This window comes from Mustela nigripes, chromosome 9, assembly GCF_022355385.1.
Source record: "Mustela nigripes isolate SB6536 chromosome 9, MUSNIG.SB6536, whole genome shotgun sequence".
NCBI lineage: Eukaryota > Metazoa > Chordata > Mammalia > Carnivora > Mustelidae > Mustela > Mustela nigripes.
This window is the reverse complement of record NC_081565.1, coordinates 17,066,649-17,091,413: the sequence shown is the minus strand read 5'-3', so window position 1 is coordinate 17,091,413 and position 24,765 is coordinate 17,066,649. Positions and strand designations below refer to the sequence as shown.

The 24,765-nt window shown below is 42.3% G+C and overlaps 1 protein-coding gene across 3 annotated transcripts in view; it reads right to left on the bottom strand.

Moving 5' to 3' along the window:
- The window catches only part of ASTN2 (astrotactin 2), an 858,139-nt gene that overhangs the window by 300,270 nt on the left and 533,104 nt on the right, over positions 1–24,765 (bottom strand). For all 3 annotated transcript variants that reach the window (XM_059410933.1, XM_059410934.1, XM_059410936.1), the window contains 2 exons: positions 18,306–18,472; positions 3,292–3,480 (listed from right to left, as the gene is read on the bottom strand). In XM_059410933.1, coding sequence (XP_059266916.1) covers positions 3,292–3,480; positions 18,306–18,472 — 356 coding nt within the window. The remainder of the gene's footprint in view (positions 1–3,291; positions 3,481–18,305; positions 18,473–24,765) is intronic.

The window sequence follows — 24,765 nt, the reverse complement described above, 5'->3', positions numbered from 1 at the left end:
CTCTGTCAAATAAATAAATAAATAAATAATCTTAAAAAAAAAAAGAAAAAAAACAACAGGAGGCAATATGGGGTGGCTTAGTCGGTTGTCTGCCTCTGGCTCAGGTCATGATCCCGGGGTCCTGGGATGGAGCCCTTCATTGGGCCCCCTACTCAGTGGGGAATCTGCTTCTCCCTCTCCCGCTACCCCTGATCATCATACTCTCTCTCTTACTCTCTCTAATAAATAAATAAATGAATAAATAAATAAAATCTTTTTAAAAAATAAACAAGCAGAAGGCAATAGTACTATGCATGTCACCAGTGGGGCCAGATTTGGAGCCAGGTCCTGCTGGAGACCTGTTCTGCTGACTCCCCACTCCTGCCTATCTGTGTCTAGGCTTCTACAGACTCCTTCCCAGACAAGAAAATGCCCTTCCAGCTCTTACCCCTCCCAAGAGACACTGTTCTTGGCTATCACTTCCAACTCCAGTTCACAAGCCTCATCTTTTGAGAAACTCCTTAACATTCCTTCTAATTCTTCTCAAAAAGCTTTGAAAACTACTGGAATGCCAATTTGGAAATTAAATTTTCACATATTTTTGGCAATTGTATGTCATTGTGAGAGCCTGTAAATTTCCTTCTCAGAAACAAGGGTCTTTCTTTCTTTCTCTTTCTTCTTTTGAATTCCACACAGCATTATGTTAGCCATCATGATGCTGAAGAAAGAATTTCATGGAGCATTAAAACTACAGAAAGTCAGCATTGTGGTTCTCAGTATGGAGTAGTTCATCTGGATTTTCCTTAAATTTCTCCCAGAGTTTTCCAGTAAAGTAGCATTCAACTGCTCTTTGAGCATCTGCATGGCAGAAAGGAAACTCCACTGGGATTTGAAGGACTCAACTACCAACTACTAATTTGCTGAGTAGCCACCAGTCACTCTCATTACTTTCAAACCCTCCCTTGACCCTACCCTCTGCCTACTACGCTCACTGGCCTGGTGAACCATGCTTCACGACTACCTCACAAAATCGCCCTCTCTCTCCAAACGGTTCCCATCATCCTGGTTGAAGCCACCAACACTTTCACATGGCTTCCACAGTAAAGCCCCAACCGAGCCCCCATTCCACCCTGTCCTGGGCAACCCTCATTGCCATTTATTTCCCATTGCAGCCCTCATGAGGTTGGAAAATAACAATGCAACCATGGCACACTCCACTTCTTCAACCATTTTGAGTTCTCCTGTTTGCTCCTAGAATAGAGACCTGACCTGCAAGACCCCCATGATGATCTGCTATTATGGACTGTTCTAGCTTTACCTCCCACCACTCTTCCCTTACTTGTTTGACCAAAACCACACCAGACTTCTCCATTACTTAAAGCAGAACATGTTGTTTTTCTTCTTAAAACATCTGTTTCTGCTTGATATTTTCCCAAAGCTAAGTCCCATACCTAATACCTAAGTTTAGGTATTAGTTAAATAACACTTCATCTGAAAAGTAGGCTCCAAAGCCTTATTGCTTTGTAACCCAGTACATGCAAACCTACTATTCTGCTCCAACTGAATTAGATCCCACTGTTAATTGTTATCTTGGAACAATAATGTTCCTTTATTTCATAGTGCCTAGCACAAATTAAGTAAGTCCATAAGTTTACAAACACATGTGCATGCGCATACACACACACACACACACACACACACACACACAACAAAGCACCACAGGGTCTTGGGCCACTTTTATCTCACTTTTCATTGTATCTCAAGTAAGCAGCATGGCACCTGGGACATGGTCAGTGCTCAAGCAGCCTGTGATAACTACATAGGCGAATGGTTTCAGGGAATTCACATTTCCATTCTTATTCTATGAAATAAGAATTAATGAGGCATGTCGGCTTAAAAAAAAAAAAATAGCAAGGCTTGGGAATCCGTCAGATTGACACCTGATTCTTTACTCTGCCTCTCACCAGATGGGGACCTTGGGAGAGTCACTTTACCTCTGATGTTGACTTCTCAGCTGTAAAAGGGAGGCCACGGTGCCTCGAAGAGTTTTAATAGTGAAGCTAAAATGCTTTTATCCTGGCTCTCTCACTTCCTAGAAGGGAGAGGTGGAAGAGTCACTTCCCAGGGCCATTGGGGGGGAATCACTTGAATTAGTAGATGGCAAGTGTTTGGAATGCCCTCAGCTTGTGCTGAATTAATGTCATCATTATCATCATTATTTGATTATTACTAAAAGTACTTGGTAAAGAGTCTGACATGGAGTAATTCTTAATAAATAGCGGTCATTATTACCACTCCCACTACAAACATCACTATTATTAATTAGGTGATGGTGGGATGGGGATGATGATGATTAGATGAAGATATTCTTTCCCAGTTCTGACTTTTGTTGACATGATCTCACAGGCTGGGGTGAGCCCTGCTTTGTAATAATATCCTTTTACAGTTTCATGCAAAACTGTCTAAACATATAGCTTTTTTAATTTTTTAAGATAATCATTTCTTATACAGGGAACAATTCTACTCAGTCTACCATCTTATGGTTCTTCAGATTTTGAGGCATGAATAAATCCAGCTTCTCTGACTCTCCCAGGGAGCCTTTCATAATGAGATTGCATGCCTAATCTTTATATAATTTGGTCAACCCAGTCCCCATTCTGTTTGCTCTCATATGAGAGTAGCCTTATCTTTTAATTTCGCAGGTACCTCTGTATTTATTAACAGAGAATGAGGTCTTTGACATACTGTTGAGCAAAAAACAGCAATTTCTAAACAGCTTTACTGAGATGTGGCATGTCTGTGTGTGTGTGCATGCGTGCACGTGTGTGTGTGTGTGTGTGTGTGTGTGTAGACAGAGAGAGAGAGGCATTTTAAGAATGTTCAAGAAAATGTTAATTCTGGGTATTTCTGGGTGATGGGAATTTTATTTTCTACTTCATTAAATGTCTTTATTTTTGAACTGCCTGAATAGCCTACATAAGATACTTATTTTTTAATAGACTGAAAGATTAATTTAAACATTTTAAAATTCCATTAACCATACTTACAGGATGATTTAAGACTGATTTTTTAAAATGTGGCTAGAATTAGAAAAATGGAAGAGCAGGATAAATAAGGACTAGGTCAGTGGAAAAGGAAACTCATGGAATGAATTTTGCTGACTTCTAACACCCTGTTGGACAGGCATCAGTGAGCCCGGGGAGATGCTAACCAGTCTAAAACCACTCAACTCCATGGTGCCCATGGCTTCCTCCCCCTGTCCAGATTTTGGGTCAGTGATTCAACAGTGAAGTGCAAGTGTCTTCCCCATACCTAAAGGTCATCTGGAAGACTTGGCCTTGGTTCACATGCTGGGTCCGGTTGTTGTAACCATGCAGCATCTCTCCAAAGAGGGTGTCGTTGAATTTGGAGTCAGGTTTGAGGCATTTGGGGCCCTCGCAGACATCTGAGAGCATTAGGCAGGATTTTCCATCAGGAGCCAGCTTGTACTCCTCCACACAACTGCGTGATAAAACAGAGCCGAGAGTTAGCTCCACATGCTGGATGCCCCCATTGTGGGTGACCTAAAACCAAGCCTCCTTTGCCTGCAAAGCAGGTCAGAGTTTAGGAATGGAGACAGCTATTCTGTCTGGAATCTCTCTAGGGCCCAGGTGTCTAGAGAAAAGCACATTAATCCTGCAAATGGTAAATTCAGGGAAAGTCATTTGTGACATTTTGGAGGAGTCGAGGGGGAAACCAGAGTGCACATCTACGCCCAAAGCAAATTTAAAAACTGTTTTCCATGAACACACAGATTTTAAAAAGCATGACAGACCAATTCGCAGGGAATTATCAACTAGTTTCTCAAACCAGAATCTATTCTCAGTGTATCTGTCGACCAAGGCTGAAGACTGTAGCAAAAGCAACGTTGTTATTGCCCTTGTAAGTCAGAGCTGATCCGTCCAGCACCATGGACAGCTCATAGAGCCATAGCCACTGCTTATGCTCAATTAGCGATGTTAGCAGCCTCTGTTGGCCTCTAACTACCCAATCCTTAACATGCTTCTGAGGCAGGGACCAAACAAACCCTCCTCTATGGACCAAACAGGCATCTAAATGGGGTATTGAAATAGCATTTGCAATCTGGGGGTGTTTGCAGTGAAAAAATCTATCTCTTAAGCATGGGGGAGGGGAGAAAGCAGAGGTCTCTGCCCTTGAAAAATCAGTCCAAAAGCTGGAATTCTTCCAGTGTCTACCTGCCCATGCTCCTTTGCTAGGCACTGGGAATAGAGTATACATAATAGATAAGACACACAAGGGAACAGGCTGCTCAACTGGAAAAACTTGTATAAATGTCATCTTTGCTCCTTTGGACCTATGTGAACCCTAGCAAGTCATTTAATTTATTTGATCTTCAGTTTCCTCATCTGTAAAATGGGGTAGAAATGCTTATCCTATCTTAATTCACTAGGCAGCTACAAGGTCCTATGATCCAAAAAACAGGAACTCAAGGTAGTTCACACACACACAAAAATAATAATATATTAACAGCAGCAATGATGGTGTTTTTGTTTACTGAGCATATATTTTTCATGGGCACTTATTATATTTATTTTGTAACCAAAAAAACAAGTAATATCATCATTCCTGCTTTACCCAGAATCAAAATGAGGAGCAAAGAACTATAAAGCATGTCACACTGTGAGTGAGTGGCAAAATGGCATTCAAATTCAGGTCTGTTAATCAACAAAGGTACCTTTTTCTACTCTTGTTTTTTCCAACTCTAGTTGTTTCTCTTTGCATGATCTGACCCTGGTTGGGCTGTGACAGCTGGAGGAAGTAGAAGGCAGGCAGTCTTTTATTTGTCTTTTCTCTGGGAGGTAGAGTGAAACATCTGTTGAATCTGACTGCAGAGATACTCAGGTACTCATTTGGAAGAAGGGAGAGTCTGTTTTAAATGGTTTGGGTTGAAAATATTCCTGGGTTAAAGGAGCCAGTAGCTGATGTTAGAGATGTGGAACCCAACTGAAGGCAGGAAGTAAAGAGGCAGGGCTGAAAAGCTAACCTAGATCACTCTTGTGAAAAGTTTTCACTTTGCTCCTCCCTATGTTCCCCACATACTCTTCCCTTGTTACTCTCTAACCTCCAGTGTGTTGCATGGGAGCACCAATCGTCTTTCTCATGCTGACATGCTCCTGCCCAAGCACAATGGAAAGTTCTTGAAAGAAGGGCTGTTTTGGTACCTTCACCAAGTCTATCCCCACTTCTTTTTGCATTTGTTAAATGCAATTAAACTCTCCCTTGATAAAGTTGCAGTACACATAATATGAGTTGTATGAATGGGGAAAGTAAATGGTAAGTTCTTAATAAAGTCTAGTTCCATCCATTTATCCTAGTAGGTTCCCAGGAAGTATAAGAAATGGTTTCCCAAAGTAGAGCTTTCTCCCTCTCTTCACATACATACATGTATGCCTGTGAATACCTACTTTTGTTATAAATGATTAAACATTACCAAAGTCTATAGAGTGAAATGTGGAAGTTCTTCATTTCCACTCTACACATATTCTTACTTCATATTTTGGTAATCATTACTATTATAGATTCTTCTACAGTATTTCAATGCATTTAGAAATACAATATCATGTATATAATAAAAAATATATTATACATAAATTTTTCATAATAAACTCGTAAGTGCACCATATGTTGCTGTAAGATATGCATTTGTACCTAATACCATTTCTTAGAGATCTCTTCAAATCAGTATTCATACAGATCTACCTTTCTGCTGGTTATTTGGCATTGCAGAGTGTAAGTGTACCTTAATGTTTTTCGCTGATCTTTATGGATGGACATTTTGGTGGTTTATAGCTGTTTGTTATTACAAATGGTGTCATAATGAAGATCTTTGTGCCTACATCATTGTGTACATGTGTGTTTTCTATAACAAAATCTTAGAAGAGGAATTGCTGGGTCAGTGGTTCATGAATTCAAAAATTTTGGTAGATCTCCTGAATAGATGTCTGTAGAGTCTCGACCCGTTCACAGTCCTATCACTGATAAATGAGAGAGCCCACTTCCCTGTATCTTTCATGGTAATTATCATCAACCTTGGATGGGAAAAGTAACTCATTCTAAAAACATTTTATTTATTTATTTATTTATATTTATTTGGAGGGGGGGGTGAAGAGGGAGAGGGAGATTCCCAAGCTGACTTCATGCTGAGTGCAGAGCCAGATGTGGGGCTCGATTCCAGGACCCTAAGATCATGACCTGAGCTGAAATCAAGAGTCAGATGATCAACCAACTGAGGCATCCAGGCGCTCTGAGTCATTTTTTGTTTCGGTTTGCATTTCCTGATTAGTGCTGAGGTTCACCGTCTTTTCGTGTCACGGGTCTATCTATTTCTTCTTGTGTAATTGTCCATTCATGTGCTTTGACCATTTTTTCCATTGTCATACTTGTCTTTTTCCTCATTGGCTTGTATATGCTTTGCATATTTTCTGGATAGTTATCCTTGGCCTGCCATATATATTGAAATTTTCTTCTAGTCTGCACTTGTATTTTAATCTTACTTTTGATACCTTATAACTTTTCTGTCCTGGCCCTTTATTGCTTCTGAATTTGCGGCAATGCTTAGGAAGCCACGAGATGATAAAATATATTTCTGTATATTATTCTCATTACAAAAAAATCTTTTCATCTTCAGTTGTTTAACCTGTATGGATTTAATTTTGTACATGGCGGGAGTGGTTATTTTTAAAATAGTAACCATTACCTGAAGGTTCCTTCCCGTTCACTAATGTAAAATGCTCTTTTGTCATATACTAAATCACTATGTATACCATATATACAGGGTTGGAATTTTTCCTACTTTAGTTGTTTGTATGTTTCTGCAAAAATTCTATACTCTTTGAATTATTGTAGCTTTATAGCATCGTTTGCATATAGTAAAGTAAGTTTCCTCCCCATCGCAAAGACTGATTTTCTATCTCAATACTTCCTCACTCTTCTAAACTATTTTTCCCTTCAAATGAATTTTGGAGTTAACTTGTCAAATTCCATATAAAACCCAAGTGGAATTGCGGGTGGTATTGCATTTTACTGGTAGACCAATTTGGGGGAAGATATAAATTTAAGAGTTATAAATATCGAGAGTCAGCTCTGTGCTGGGCACTGCCACCAGCTGTGGCAGAGATGTCTTCTATTCACCATGCTGGGTCTTCCTCCTGGGTATGCACCATAGCCTCTGCATCCAGGCTTCCCTTGCAGTGGTGGGATCCCATGTGACAGGATTCTGAATATTGGAATCTGTGCTGATGTGATATGTTGCTGCTAGACTCAACCCTTCAAAACATCCTGTGTGACTGATTCTCAAGCCCTCTCCTCTCTTGCTATGGCGAACTTGGAGACCACAGGTTCCAAGTGCATACTGCAGGATGGAAGAGGGGAGCCTCGGTCACATGGATTTTGCATGAAAAATGTATAATAAACTTTTGTGTATATGCTTCTGGCTTGGAAGGCTTCATTTGTTATGGCAACCTAGCTTATCTTATTTTAACATCTTTATAGTTGTGAGTTTGCTAATTCAGTTACATAGTCTGCATCTCCATGTGTATGGTGTTCCTTTAAAACCTTCGCTGAAGTTTTAGACCTCGGGTCTTCCACGTATCATGTCAGGGCTTATTCACAGGTATTTAGGCAACGTAGGATGCTACAGGGGTTACACACATGCATTTGGATCCAGACCACCAGATGACGAATCCTGATTCTGTCTCCTATTGGCTGTGTGGCTTTGGACAAAATGCTTACCCTCTCTGTACCTTCTTTGCTTATCTATAAGGAAGTTCCACCTCATGGAGTTACTGTGAGGATTAAATGAGTTACGTCTGGAATTTGGCATACCCAAACATACAGTCAGTGATAGCTGTTACTATTACAGTCTTTTCCCCATCAGGAAGAGGATCAGTTTTTCACTTATGTTTTCCCGTATGTTTTCTAGTTAATTGTTGCCGATATTGAGGGAATCTATGACTGATTTCTGTAACTTGATTTTTCATCCTACCACATAAGGAGCTCATCAGTTCTCATACATCTACCAGATTTTTCTAAATGGATGAGTATATATTTGTCAAGTTTGGGTATTAGGACTTCACTAGGATTTTGGAATAAATTAGAAAACTGCCCACTTATTTTCTTTCTCTGATTCAGTTTATACAAGATAGTGGTTATACATTCCTTAATGATTTGATAGGACCCGCCTATAAATCCCCTGAGCTCATGTCTTTTCAATTGCAGATAGTTGGCTCTCTGATCATTTTATTTTATATTATCGGTCTGTTTAGATTTTCTACGCCATCATAACTCAAACTTGGTAATTTATATATTCTAAGAAAATAATGCATTTTATCAAGACTTTCAAATTTACTGGTATAAAGTTGTACACAGTATTCTCATTAAATTTGTTTTATCTTCTGTGCTTCCATGGTTATGTCCCCAGCTCATTCTTAATGTGTTTATTTGGGTTCTCTCTCTCTCTCTCTCTCTCTCTTTCTCATTTGAACAGTGTTTTGCATTTTATTGATGAGGCTCTCTCTCTTTTTTCTCTTTCATTTATTTCAGTTTTCATTTATATTAATTCTTTCCTGCTGCTTTGACTTTGCTTTATAATTCTTTTTCTGGCTTCTTGATTTGAATGCTTTATTTGTTTATTTTCAATTTGTCTTGCTTCTCAATAAATGACATGGAGCTTCTGACTGCTTTCCTCATATTCCACGAATTGGATATGCAGTCTCTCTGCACTTACTCATTTTTAAAGAAGTGGTCATTTGAGTTTGATTTTTTTTCCCCACCCAAGTAAGTGTTACTTCACTTTGTTTTTATTTTTGTTTTTTAGTTCTCAAGGGGAGACCTTTATCTGTTAGCTAGATTGTAATTAATACATACTAATATTGCATTCTAGTCTCAGAATATAGCTTGTATAATTTCTACTTTGGTGAATTTATTGAGATTTCATGCCTCCTTATTTAAGGGAGACACAGATGTCAAGTTCAGGGTTTGGATCTCATTAAACCCAGGTTCAAATAGAGGCTATGCCCCCTATCAGCCATCTGACCCTGATCCTATCTGTTAATTTCTCTAGGCCTCAGTGTCACAATCTAGTAAATGGGGATAATAGTTACCTTGATCACAGAGCTGATGTGAGGACGGAGAGAACTTACATAAAGGACAACATCGCATGTGTCATAAAGTAGACAATGTGTTACACATGGTGCCATTTCAACACTGCTGCTTCCCGATTGTTCATGTTACTATGGTCATGTATTACTCTACCATTATTTCATCTGTTAGCCCATTTGCATTCACCACAGAGCATAAAATCATTTCTAGTGCTTCTCAAATACTACTCGTGGAGTTCTCTCTAGATCCAGATTTCTTAAAATCAACAGAGTAATCCTTCTTTGACTCTATTATTATTATTATTGTTATATTATTATTCAAACTACATAATTGGGAACTTTGATGTGCCATTCATTGGAAATACATATATCATTCATGTATGTTAAATATATGAATGCATACATATGTAATTATTACATATAAATTAAACATATACACCACATGCATATGCATGTATATGTATTTATACGTATACATGTATACACAACCACTCCTACACACACGCATATGCAAAGCTCAGCCCTCAAATCAAGTTCCACAGTCTAGTGGAATATTTTTTCTGTAGACGAACTGACTTGCTCCTTAATACAACCTGTGGTAGGTAGAATAATGGTGCCCCCAGGGCACCTGGATGGCTCAGTTGGTTAAGCATCTGTTTTAGGCTCAGGTCATAATCCCAGGACCCTGGGATCAAGTCCTGTATGGGGGCGGGGGCGGGGGTGGGGGTGGGGGGGTGGTCCCTGCTCAGCAGGGAGCCTGCTTCTCCCTCTCCTTCTGTCTGCTCCTCCGCCTACTTGTGCTGTCTGTCAAATAAATAAATAAAATCTAAAAAAAAAAAAAAAGAATAACAGCGCCCTCAAAATGTTTGTGTTGTAGTCAGCAGAGCCTATGAATATGCTATCATACACAGCAAAAGGAACTTTGCAGATGTGATTTAAGACTTTTGAAAATGGGACGATTGTTCTGGATTATCTGGGTTGGGCTCAGTATAATAAGGGTCCTTGTAAGAGCATAAGAAGTAGACAAATGTGTCAAGAGAAGGAGATACCATGTGGAAATAGAAGAGAGACAGGGATAGAAACCAGCTGTTCTCTAGCCTCAAAGTCTTACAGAGCCTTGATTCTAGGAATTCTGACCTCCACAGCCGTAAATAATGAATCTATGATATTTTAAACCAATAAATTTGTGGTGATCCATTATCAAAGAACTAGGAAACTAATATAAGATCCTAACAGGGAGGCATGGCTCCCTTTTTCAGATGAGAAAACTATTTTAGAATAGTTAAGTGACTTGCCCATGAAGAAGTACCTTACTGTTAGTGGTGTTAAGTTATAGATCTCGGAGTTCATATTCCAAAACGTGTGTGTGTGTGTGTATGATTTTAGCCATATTATAGGTTCATGGTGATTTTTTTTTTTTTTTTTTGGTCTGGAGGTAAGAAAGGATTGTGTTTCAGTAGTAGAGGAAGGAGGGGAGACAAAAAGGCCTGGGGTATGCTTAGTAAGACTCTTAGAGATACAGGGAAGAAGAAAAAAAAAAAAACAGAAACTCATAAAAACATAGGGACTCAGAGGTAAATGATCCACTGAGTTTTGAAACATGAGGAACTCACTCCCGCAAGCCACCTCAGGGAACAAGATGGATGATTTATGCAAAGGTCTGTTTAGTTGTTGGTTTCTGTTCTGTTTTTTTTTTTTTTTTTTTTTTTTTTTACCACGCGACATAATTATACAGTTTCTTTAGAACATTCTGTCGTCTGGGAGAATTTCTTGCAGAAATTCTAAAGCGTGTAGGCTCACAGGAAACCAGCCAAGATCTGCATGAAACTATATTTATACATATGCCAAAACGAAAAACATAAAATAAGTACAAAGATACAAACTGGGCATTTTAGCTGAAGGCAATGAATGTGTTACCCTTAACACACCTATCACATTATAGAGAATACTAGAAATAGATAGGCCTTCAGAGATTGCACCATAAAACCTGTACGTGTTTAGCCAAGAGCATGTTTTATTTAATCCTTAGAGCAACATCACAGGTGGGGAGTTTCATTCCAACAGTGCCACCAAGGACCCCGAGGCTTAGCACTTTAAAATTCCTCCACCAAGATCAAACGAGCACTTAAAAAAAAACAGTACCTTGACCTGGACTGTCCCATTTCAAATCTAGTGCCCATTCTACTTCAGCGCCAATGGCTATTTCCAAGTTGTTTGTCTTTCAAGAGAGGAAACCAGGACCTTATAGAGATATGGCATTTACACAGATTCTCAGAGCAGAGTGTTTATTCCTGTATTTATTTGCTTGGTTATTCATTCATTCCTCAATGGTTTACGGAACCACAAATTATATATATTAAAATACATAGACTAGAGAGCGTTTTTTGTTTTTTGTTTTGTTTTGAAAAGGAAAAAGAATCAAATCCTGGGGGTGGGGGAGGGGCAATAGAAACAGAGAAAAGGTCAGGTAAGAAGAGCTCAAGGAACTGCACGCCACACAGACTTGGACCAATGCCAGGGTGAATCTGATACCCTAACAGCAAAGCAAGAAAGCAACAGGTGCTTTTCCAGCTTTCCTGAATATGACACCTATGAGAAATCCCACCCTGGGGCTCTCAGGACCACGACTCTCTGTGGCCTAGAAGCTAAGATCCTCAACCACACAAACCCTGCTAACCAACGTCATGGGGTCTTTCTCATGAAGGCCCTTGGGCTTGTCCCAACATTAATTAATACACAGATGACTAAGATTGTTCTCAGGGTGGTCTCCATCTGAAGGTTTCATTCAAAGGAAAATTTTAGTTTTTGGAAAATCCATTTTGAATATAGGATACCCAAGGGTATTCCTCAGAAAAGAAGAAATAAGAAAAAGAAAGGAAAGGAAACAGAATTCCATGGGGAATTCTGGTTAAATTATGCAACAATGTATCTATCCTAAGACCCTCAACACTTACAAGAAACATTAGCATTTTACCTAACACTGAGAAGGAAAAACATTTTTTTTAAACTCTGTCAAAGTATTGATGGTAAGATGCATCCTAATTTCAGAGATTTGAATGTGGTCAGTTTAGAACCAGTGACATACGATGTTTCACCACTACAGGGCTTGTCAAAGCCTTTACTATCCCTAGGTGCATGGTGAACCTTCAAGGCAGTTCTAGAGTACGGACTTTTTTCCATGTGGGCATGACCACCGAGCTGTCCCTTTTTGCCTTTCAGCTGCATATGGGACTAATGTTTCACAGAGCCCACATGGAAAAAAATCCTCTCTGAGCAAATGCATGAACTTCTGGGTGCTTCCGTCAACTGTCCGTGAATATGTCTTACACCGGAGCTTTTGCAAAATGTTTCAAGTGCCTGGGAGCATGAGGTTGTAATGTTTGACAAGAACGTGGCATGCGGATGTTCTGTGTTAACTGTGGGAGGTAAAATCCTCTTCCTTCAATCAGAACTCGGGGAGGGGGTGCGGGGGAGGAGGGATGAATGCAGGCCCTAGCCTAAAAGTCAGGAACCACAATGAAACAAGGTCTTGAAACCTCGCACACGTCTGTAACTTGTTACTCATGGTCAAAAGCAAGATCAGCGTCTCCCTTCCTGAGGTCAGTGGTTTCCCCTACTAGAGAGCATGCAAAGCCTTGACCGTGAAAGTGAGCGGCTTCCAGTTCTCCGTGAGTATCAAATGCATGTATTATCTCCTCTCCCTCCTAAAATCACATAAAAATGACATTAAAAAAGATATTCTGGTAAGGACTATGCGAGGCTAGACGTGCTCTTTGAGCCCACGTTTTTAAATACATTTTCATTACATTTTAAATTAAATTACATTTAAATACATTAAATACATCCACCTCTGAAGAGAGAACCACGGGATATCTTCTGTCCCAACTTCACCTCCTACGTGGCTGTGAGATCCTTCCAGGCCTCAGTTTCCTGTTCTGAAAGATCTGAGAAAATACCTGAAACTTCAAAAAAATTAACGGACTTGATCACGATTTATTTACAAATATACAGGGAACATCTCTCTTAGAATATTCTATCAAGAAAAGATGTTTGCCCGTTAAAACACACAAAACAACAAAACCACAACATTCCTTTTGTCAAACCAGGACAACTATATAATCCACCACGGTTTTCTTTTTCTTTCTTTCTTTCTTTTTTTTTTTTTCCTGTTTACTTCAGTTGCCAAGAAGCACAGAGCTAAATTTATCTCCCATTGAGTAAGATCCCCCATGTCAGGCTTCTGAAACCATTTCCTCCCTTTCTGTTTCTCTCCTTACAAATGGCTCTGGTCAGTCCTATCTTTATATTATCTGTTTTTTGTTTTTTTTTTTTTAATAGGTTGGATTTATGCAGATAATACTAAGTTCTCAGAGAAGAATGAATAGAATACATTATAAACACACTATACAAAGGATACAAACTTGGTTGCTGGGTAACCTACCGAGACCTTCGGGGGAGGTGCCGCTCCCTCACCTCTAAGACTCATTCTAAATGCTTCAGCTGATTTTCCAAGGTCTTCTCCACCTCTCTCCAATTCACCTGCTTGTCTCCACCACACTGGTACCTGTGCTCTATCAACATCATCTGGGACCACGTGAGGCTCAGCCACCTGTCCTCCGTGTCCCCTCTGCCCTGGGTGGGCAAGAACTCCTGCTCAATGCTCTTTGCGTTCTCAGCATCCCACAAAGGGCCAGGCACAGAGTAGGCACAAGAAATCCTAGGTAGATGAATTCCCTAATTCAACAAATACAGTGTTGAAGAAGTTCTCAGGTCTAATAGTGGGGAGTGACAAGAAGGGGACCTAGTCCCTGACCATGAGGCACTCACAGTGGGATGAGGACCACACAGGAGAGCAGGTAAGTCAGAAGAGCAGGTGGGGTGACCACAGAGAGACGCTCAGGGCAGCAGCCATGGTGGGCTAGGTGTGTGACCCCAGAGAAAGGTACTTTACTTAGTGGTGCAGACCTTGGCCTGACCAGGGGCTGATGATCACGGCAGCTGGCTATAGGTCCAGTCTGCAAATGGTGTCCAGGCTTCACTGGGATAAACTAGAATTCAAGGCTACGTGCAAATGGGTCTGTCCCTTGGAAGAGGGTCTTGTGGGTAGAAAGGAAAAAATACAAACCAAAATATAACAAGAAAAGAAAGTCCTTTCTTTGCATTCCCTAACACTCTTTGGTAAATACTGAGCGAATATTTAATTTGTATCCCCTTGAAAGGGTGAAGTGTTCTATTGCCCAGCTCTGAGGTACCTGCACACCTCTTTCCTGCACCCCTTAGTGCTCAGAGAAGACTCGTTGGAGAAGGTTCCACGTACACTGAATCTGGAGGATGAAACAGCTGTCTAAGCTGAATGCCCACAGGCAGGGGGCAGAGATTGATGGTGTAGGAGAGGAGGAGAGGAGAAGCAGAAGGAACAACACTGTCAAAATTCCAGAAGCTGAAGCCACAGGCCCTAATTCAGGAAAAGAGAAACAGCTGGAATTATAGCTGGAAAGACGAGACCAGGAACACATTCTTTGGCCACACTGACTGAGGAACATCATTCCACAATGATTACTTGAGCACCTACTATGTTCCAGGTGCTAGAGCTGGTAAACAAGACCTCAGTTCAGTCACTGAATGATGAAATTAGATGGCTTAATACCTCTTTGACTAACTGTAACTACCATTTCCTGGCTGCTCATGTGTGTTGGCCCCTGCGCATGCATAATTTCATTTTTCCTCACAGTCCTATCTGATTCCACTTGAAAGGGAATGCTCAGGGAAGTTCAGTGACTTGCTTAAGACCACACAGTGCTAGAAGTGTCCAGCAGTGACCCAGATTAGAGCCACACAGCCTGGGTGGAAATCTCAAAGCCTCCGTTTACCGGCTATGTGACCTTGGCCAAGTCACACAGTCACCATGTGCCCGCTTTTCTTGAGGGTAACTGGAGCTCCTCACAGTACCTCCCTTATAGAGTCCTTATAAGAATTAAACAGCCTGTTGTAATCAAAGCACTTCCCAGTCATGGCCCGTAGGAGGCACTTTATAAGACTTAGCTATTGGGACTATCCTGGCTGTAGAGAGGTTTATTATACCTGCCCCTACCCAGGACGTTCAGAGAGGTCACAGAGGTCTGAGTAAGTTTGGAAGGTCTCTTTGAGCAAAGGTTTGTTTTCCTTGCTTAATTCAAGGCTTGCCACTTCTCTCCACCAACTTTCTCACAAGTACCTGCTAATGGCTTTCATTGTTTTGTTTATAGTGCTTCTAACAAGTGTGGGTAACTTCTCATTTGCATACTTAATAGGCAATTTCCAAAACACATTGACACTGCAGTTGGTTTTAGGAGACCTGGATTTTCTTTTCTTTTTTGTCCTGTTTATCAGCCTTTGGATGGGTTCAACAGCTCTCAGCAAACTCCCCCATCTCTTTCCATCTTATTGAGGACTTGCAGAATTCTTCATATATTTTGGATATTAACCCCTTATTGGATATATCAATACCCCCCAAAAAAACAACAAACAATCCAAATAAAAAATGGCCAGAGGACCTGAATTAGACATATTCCCTAAGGAGACATACCAGTGGGCAATAGACACAGGAAAAGATATTCAACATCACTAAATATCAGAAAAAAATGCACATCAAAACCACAGTGAGATATCCCCTCAAACCCGTGAGAATGGCTAGTATCAAAAAGGCAGGAAAGAGCGGGTGTTGGCAAGGAAGTAGAGAAAAGGGAGCCTCAGTGCCCTGTTGCTGGGAATGTAAATTGGGATGAATGGATACAGAAGGGTGTGTGTGTGCACGCGCGCACGCGCGCGCGCAATGGGATAGTACTCAGCCATCAAAACGCTGAAAAAAAAATCTTGCCATTTGCAACATGGATAGATCTAGAGTGTCTTACATTTGGTGAAAGAAGTCAGACAGAGAAAGAAAAATACCAAATGATTTCCCTTACCTGTGGAATCTAAATATCAAAACAAACAAAATGAAACAGACACAGACCCACAAATACAGAGAACAAACTGGTGGTTGCCGGAGGGGTGGGGAGGTGGAGGGCCAGCTGAAATAGAAGGGGATCGAGGGGAAGAAACTTCCAGTCGTAACTAAGTCGTGGGTTGCAAAGCATGACATAGCAAATATAGTCAATAACAGTGTAATAACTTTGTATGGTGACAGATGGTAACTGCACCTATGGTGGTGAGCACTGCATAATGTATATAAATGTCCAATCCCCACATTATACATCTGAAACTGATGTTATATTGTTTCTCAACTATACTTCAGAAAGGCCCTTCAGAAGCACTTTACAGATACTCATATAAGTTGTAACGTAATGCATTTTAGTCCTCACCATAGGTCCATAAAGAGATAACTATTACCATCACCATTTTACAGATGAGGAAAGGGAGGCACAGAGATGTTAAGTGACTTGCTCAAGGTCACACAGCAAAAAGGCAGTGAGTCACGTAAGGTCTCATGACTTAGCCTTAATAGAGTAACAAAGGATAAATATGTTGCATTCTTCCCGACCATTTTCATATTGAGTTAAATATTATTAAAAGTTTAGAGACCAGGAAACTGAAGAGCAGGGGTCCTCAGAGGCATGCCCATTCTCGAATGGGAACCAAAGTCTGCTGACTCCCCTTGACCTCTGCACTGTGCTGTGGATGGAGGAAGGTGCTGACGGTTTCTGTGCCCAAGTCCATTACTACTGTCCCTGCTGCTGTTACTGCTGTGATTTGCAACAGAAGGACTCCCCCCCCCCACCGCCAAACACATACCAAGTACACAGGGAGAAAAATAATGATAAGAGCACAGCTGATTCTGTATTCCAGCCTCAGATCTAAGCCCATGCATAATTTACTCCACACTGCCCTGCAGTCACTTAAGCTGAGGAGAGACAGCTATAAATTCAGGTCTGCATACACTAATTTATTTCTTATTTATTTTACTGATACATATCTAGGGCCTCCAGCAAGCTGCTCCAACACCTGCTCAAAGGCACCTGCAGCCCCAGTGTAACTGGGGCAGAGGGGGAGACCCAAATATGTCCCAGAAGGAACAGTGGAGCCACAGACTAGAACTGAGCAGGTAAAATCGTTTTCTGTTAAACTGGGATTAAACTCATACGCGCTCCCCTATCCTCTTTTGCATAAGATGTAGGCCTGAAAATTTCTTGTTAAATCTCATTCTGTTTCTCTATCTCAGTAGAGCACAGAGCATATTTCAATGACCAACATTTTTGCACAAGCACGGGGTTATTTGTCTGAGTCCCAGAGTGTCAGAGGACGAGCACATTTTTAAAAGACGAAGATGTCACCAGCAGGAAAGTGAAGCAGAGAAGAAAAGGTGCATCCATTCCCTTGAGTAAGTGCTGAGGACCAAGCCCTCCGCGGGATGCCATTCCGGACAGCAGGACAGAGGTTAACTCCCAGTGCAGTCCTCTGCACGGAAAACAAGGTAAACTGGAAGAAATGGTCAGTGTCCTTGTCCAAAGCTCTCATTTTACAGGTGATCAGACCACAGCTGGAGAGGAAAAGTGACTTGTCCAGGGCCACTCAGTGACCTGGTCCCAAGGTGCCCCTTCTTTCAGTCTCAGGAGAATTTTAAAATGCCCTGACTTCTTGGCATTGGCTGCACGGTCCCCTTCCCACCTCCCTGCCCCCCACTTGGTTCTCCTTGCAGATAGGGCAGTAGGGCACAGAGAGGCCTTCCCTGAATGGGCAAATCAAGAATGAGGACTGCTAAATTCCTGCAGGAACAGGGTTGAAAGCCTGGCCCAAGGCCGTATCCTTAAATGAACACCTGTTTGTTTCTCAGTGACACTTTTCAGGTGCCTGCTCTGGTCTCCAGACTACACTGGCCGGGACTGTAGTGGAGAGGCAGAAGGGGCAGGGGCTTCAGCAGAACACAGTCGTGACCCTAGGACACAGGCTGAGCATGGATTCCATTTAGTGTAACTATTAATCAATTATTTATTTTGCTTTTTCCTTTCTTCTTCCCAATGCCCGAGAGAAGGTTATCCTGCTGCCTTTTGCTTCTTGGGCTAAAAGAGCAGACACAGAAAGGCATTTTGTTGAAGGTCAAGGCCGGCTTGGCCTGACTGCAGCTCCTGACCTTTTCCCCACATCTCCCGCTGCTGTGAGGGGAGTGGCTGGGCCACGGGGACCAAGACTCACCCGCAGAACATGAAGATGGTGCTGGATGTGGCGTCATAGGGTAAAGGGAGCGTCTGCTGCAGACATAGCTGCTCACAGCCACCGTTGAAGCCGTCCGAGCAGTCGATGCCTTTCGAGTGGTCGTAGCATCCAGAGCCGTCCTTCATGGGCCTCAGCTCCTCGGGGCACTGCTCGGGGGAGAGAGAGCAACAGGGTGGTCATGGCCGAGGAGGCAGTGGGATCCTGCAAGCCCTCTCCTCCCACCTTCTGAAAAGGGGCATGAGGCAGGGACCACAGACAGTTTCAATCAGAGTCTTGCTTGGCCCATTCATTGCTATACGGCCTCTTTGACCCTCAGTGTGCCCACCTGTGGAATGGGACTTTTGTCAGTACCTGCCCGGTAGATGTGTGAGAATACAAGGTCCCGTCAGCAAAGTGCTCAGAACACTGCGGCTCGCACGACAGCTGTACGGCAAGGGTTAGCTGCTTTTCCTGTTGACAACACTGGAACCGTCATCATCACTGCATTTATTATGGACCAGTAGGGTCTGCCATTGATAAAGAATCCCTCTGGCCAGCAGCCAGGTGTATTTTAAAGAGTTCCTACTGATGCAAATTTACATTCCAGCTCTTCTTCTTCTTCTCCTTCTGTGATCTGGGGCAAGTTATTCACCTTCTCTGAGCCTCGGTCTCTTCATCTGTTAAATGGGCATGGAACCTGCCTATATGGATTTCTTGTCAAGCTTAAATTGGATCCTGGGAGTGTGCACCTTACTTCAGAATTCTGGACACCATTCGGTACTTGTCACATGTGAGTTCTCTTCCTGTCTGTCGTGAATTTGTCTCTTTGTCTCCATCCCTGTCTCCGGGGTCCTGAACGGGACTCCTGCATGCCCACAGCAAGAGCCGGCACTCTCCAGCCTGGTCTCTTCCACACCGTCCTCCTGACGGTCAACAGAACGCTATTGCTAAATCATCCTTCCCCACCTTAAATAAATGAATGCATTTTCCACAACAACAACAACAACAACAACAGCAACCATAACACCTCCAATCTCCCTTACACTGACAGGTAACGTCCTTTGCAGGTGCCTCAGATCCAGCCATGGGCACCTCTCTCCAGGTCACCAAACCAGCAGCCCTCCGGTCCCTAAAAAACCCCAATGACTCCAATCTTGAGTGACCTAGTCAAATGCTCTTATCAGGGTGCCTGGTATCCGCTAAGCACACCGTAAATGGAAGATCCTATACTGCAGGGACAACCGGCTATTTGAGCTAGTCTTTTTCCATCCGGCACACCAGCTCTCCTGCATCGGGGACAGAAAACGAGGTATGAGGTTTTTTAATTTTGGTCACTCTACTGGCATTTCCTGTCCACAGAGATGAACACCCAGAGCTCAGCCCTCCTCATCCATCACTGGACGTCATCGATTAAAATGGCTCCATAGTGCACGCCCCCACCCCCCACCCCCGGTCCCTTGCCCAAGCCACAACCTGAAGAACATCAATAACAAACACACACAAAGCCATTTACAAAGACTACTGTAACCCACAACAACAAAAGGTCAATCCTCCTGAAAATTAAAGTTTGCCTAAGAAGAATTCATAATTACAAACGCACAAGAGTTCTTCGGGACATTTAAGACTGGCGCCAGAGAGGGTGACAGAGAAAGTGGGTTACAAATGGCCTTTATCAAGCTGCAGAAAGGTTATAAAACTGGCTACATTTTGTGCTTAAGAAGAAAAATCAATTTTCCATGTGAGTGAAGTGCCGTAAATATTCATACAAGCTCTGAGGAAACCCCTGCTCGTCTCGGAACACTCACAGTCAGACAGGAGGGCACCTGGTCACGGGGCCATTTACGGGTACTTGGGTACTCGGGGCTGGGTCTGTCTGTCTGCAGAGACTCAGGGATAAGCACTAGAAAAAAAATGTCTGACCTTCTCATCAGGTGACAGGAGGGATAGAGACACGGAATTCACTCCTAGTTCTTCCCCATCCGCAGCTGATTCCCTGCCACTTTTATTCTTTAAAAATGTATGTTCTGTAATCCAGGCAAGATCTAAACACTTAACCTGCTTTTACTTAGTTGGTCTTTACAGCAAGCCTATGAGGTAGTGTGGTAGGCTGATAATGGCTCCCCAAGATACGTTTCTGACCTAACCCTTGAAACCTATGAATGTCACCTTCGACAGTAAAATTTGGCAGATGTGATAAAACTAAAGTCCTTGTATTATGCGAACCAGCTGGATTATCGAGGTAGATCTGAATGTGGTCATGGAAGTCTCATAAGATAAAGGCACAGAGAGGACACGCACGGATGAGAAGGCCAGGTGAAGGCAGAGCAGAGATTTCAGCCATGGGGCCATGACTCAGTCAATCCTGTAACCTCCAGAAGCCGGAAAGCAGCAAGCGAGGCCCTGGGAGGGAACACGACCCTGAGATCACCACGACTTCGGACCTTTGCGCTCTGGAACTGAGAGAGACTACATTTCCATCGTCCTTGGCCACAGAGTTCGTGGTGATTGGTACAGTGCCCACAGGACCCAGTTCAGGTGCGAAGTATCTTGAGTCCCATTTTACAGATCAGGAAACTGAGGAGAAGTGGTAGGGGTGGGGCTGTGCAGGCTTTCTGGCTCTGTAGCTCTTAGCTAACTCCCAGGCAATGCACTCCACTCCCCTGTCACTGACTGATGGGTTTCCCATCTCAGGACATTGGAGCAAAGATAGATTTAGAGCTGATTTAATCTCCTTACGTTAAAATTGGGAGAGGTGTTCTGAGGAGATGAAGTGGGTTTTCCAATCACCCCCACATGACTATCCCTTCATCCGGCGTGGACGTCATGCCCCGAGTCCTTGCGGGTGGGCGAGGGCAGACTAGATCTAGTAGTATCACTGTTCGAGATTATTAACATATTATTTCAATTACTTGACTGCTCATCATCTGTCTTCCTCACCAAAATGCGAAGTTTATAATACAATGGACCCTCCTGTCTTGTCCCCACCTGCAGGGCACACTTAGCATAGCGTTGGTAACAGTGTAGTCACTTGCTACTTTTCGAATGAGCCATCTGAGTGCCAGACAGGATGTACGATGTGTCTGTATGTTAACTTTGGGTCTGAGTCCAAACTCGGCTTCTTACAAGCTTCACGACCTCTTGCCAGTGACTCAACCTCATCTGTCTTCATAGGATTGCTGTAAGGAGTAAACAGAATTGTATCCAGCATCGAAGATGGTCCCCAACGGTTCCTGCCTCCTGGCATTCACACCCGGTAGAGTGGCCTCCCACACTGCACCAGGGCTGGTCCGCATGACCAACAGCATATGGCGGAACTGATGGCAGAGCCCTTCCAAGATTAGATTATTAAAGGCTGAAGCTTCCGCTTCCCTCTGTTTCCCTCCCTCTCTTTCAGATCACTGGCTGTGGTGAAATCAAGCTGCCATGTTGTGAGCAGCGCTAGAGGGAGTCCCGTGGGGCAAGGAATGGAAGCTTCTGGCCAACAGCCAGCATGGCTGCCCTGCCAACAGCCCCTGAGTAAGCTCAGAAACAGACCCTCCCACTGGTCAGCTGACACCTTGACTAGTACCTCAGAGGGTCCAGACTTGCCCAGCTAAGCCACTCTTGAATTTCTAACCCTCAGAGATGATGTCAGACAGTAAAATCTTTTCGTTTTCTGCTGCTCCGTTTTGGGATGACTTGTTAGGCGGCAATAGGTAACCGATACAGGGAGCTAAGTGCCTCAGATGCCCAGCACAGCATTCGATGAGGGGCAGCTGCTGTCGTGGGTAATTTGAAGACACTTAGAGTTTACTTTGAGAGCTAAGGAATATTATGTCTCTGTCAGAAAGAGGGCTAGTAATAGAACAAAAAAGAAGCACGGAATAATTCGAAAGGGAAACTCAAAACCCTGGCAGCGTGAGTGACCAGCAGTTACTGGAGTAGGGATGCCTTGATCAGAGAAGTATTCCTCTTAGGAGACGATGTCCCTGAGTAAAAGAGAGACATGCCACCATCCTGGAAAGAGGAAGATCAGAACTCTTGCCCAAGCACTTCTGCTAGCTTGCCTGGTGTGCCGGGCAAGTCCTTGAACCCAGCTGGGCCTCAGTTTCCTTTATTTCAATGGTGGGGGGAAGCTTGGAGGCAAGAGCATGGGGACTGATGTCAGGCATGATTCCACACAGGTTTCGTGAGCCCAGAACAACATGACGACAACTGTTTAATCTCAGAGAGCCCCTCAGTTTCCTCAGCTGGAAAATGGGAGTAACGGTGCCTCTCTTGGAGACATTTCTGGAGACTTCACGAGAAAACACACTGTAAGTGCCTGGCTCAGAACTTAACACATAGTAAGCACTTCATAAACGAAGGGGAAATGAACAAATGGTAAATGAATGAACCCAATCCCTCAAAAGGAAACCTAACTACAACTATCAGCTTCTTTCTTTCTTACCTAGGCAAGCCCTTCATTGGACGGCTCAAGAAATATTGATTGGACGCCTACTCAGCACTAGCCAAATGTGCTGGGTGCTGAAAATGTCGCGGTAAACACAACAGACAACACCTTGATCTCATGGAGTTTAAATTCTAGAGAGGAAAATGACTGATGAGTAAATAAATAAGACAGTTATTCCATGGTGTGAAAAAAGAAGAAGAAAGAACCAAGTGAACAGGGAATGGAGTAAAAGAGGCATCCCGGGAAACTCTGAGGGAAGTCGGAATAATGAGTGGGGTCTTCTGGGGGAATATGAGTGGGAGGCGTATCCAAGAAGGAGCCGGAAGTATGAAAGTCCTGAAGGAGGGAACAGTGTGGACCTATGGAACTGAGAAGGCCAGACAGTCAAAGTTCAGTGAGCCAGGAGAAAACAAGTTCAGCTCGTACAAGGCAAGGTGTGAGAGGAAGGCAGTGCTCACATCCCGTAAGCCAGAGTTGTGCACTATGATCTGCAAGCCAAATCCCATCTGAAACCTGTTAGTTTGCTTTTTTAAAAATTATTTTTTTTAAATTTTGAGATAATTGTAGATTTGCATGCAGTTGTTAGAAATAATATGATAACAGAGAAATCCTGTGTACCTTTTGCCCAGTCTCCTTCAATGGAAACATCTTGGAAAACAATAGAAAGAATATCACAGCCAGAATATATACATTGATCACCAAGATACAGAGCATGTGCATCGCTACAGAAATTCTTCCTGTTGCCCTTTTAAAATCCCACCCATTTCCCACCTGACTCCTTTTCTTTATGCCCAGAAACCACCATGGTCTCCATTCCTTTACAGGTTAGAATTCAATAGAAAGCATTATAGAATTTCTGTCATTTCAGGAATATAACATTTACAAAATCATATAGTATGTGACCTTTGGGGATTGGCTTTTTTCCCCTTCACTCAGCATCCTTCTCGTGTTCATCCAGATTGCTGATGTAGCAACATTTAGTTCCTTTTTCACTGCATAGTAGTAGTCCATGGTATGGACAGGTCATAGTGTGTTTAACCATTCACCTGCTGGAGAACATGAGGGTTGTTTCTATTTCTTAGCTATAATGAACAGATGCTATAAATATCTGCCTACAAGTTTTTGTGTAAACATAAATTTTCACTTCTTAAAAAAAAAATGCCAAGAAATAGAATTCCTGGGTCATAGGAAGGTTGTATATTTAATTTCTTTTTTTAGGAAGCTGCCAAACTGTTTTCAAGAGTGGTTGTCCTATTTTAAATTCCCACAAGTAAATGTATGAGTGATTCACTCTCAACAGCATTTGATGTTGTCCATATATACATATGGACACCCTGATCTGTGTGTAGTCACACCCTCACTGTGGTTTTAATTTGAATTTCCCTAGTAGTTAGTGGTGCTGAATATCTCTTAAGCTCCATTTCCATCCTTATATCCTTTTCAGTGAGATGTCTCTTAATGTTTTTTTGCCCATTTTCTGATTGAATGATTTGGGGTTTGTTTTGTTTTTTACGAGTAAGGCTTGAGAGTTCTTTATATATTCTAGACATTAGACTTTTGTCAGAGATATGGCTTGCAAATGTATTTTCTCTCCCAGTTTGTAACTTGTCTTCCCATCTTCAAATGAGCTTTCACAGAGCAAATGTTTTTAATTTTGATGAAATCCAAGTTACCATTTTTTCTTTTATGGATCGTACTTTTAGAATCTCAGAACATTTTGCCAAGCCCAAATCTCAAAGATTTTCTCTTGTGTGTGTGTGTATTTTCCTAGAAGTGTTATGGCTTTATGCTTCACAATTAATTCTGTGATACATTTTTAGTTAATTTTTGCATGAGGTGTGAGACTTCACTGAGGTTTGTTTTCTTGCCTGTGAATGTGCAATTGTAGGAGCGCACTTTGTTGAAGACTCCCTTTTCCCCATTAAATTGTTTTTGCCTCTTTGTAAAACAAAAACAAAAACAAAACCACACACATACACAAAAACCCATAACAAAACAGCACACACACACAAAACAAAACAAAACAAA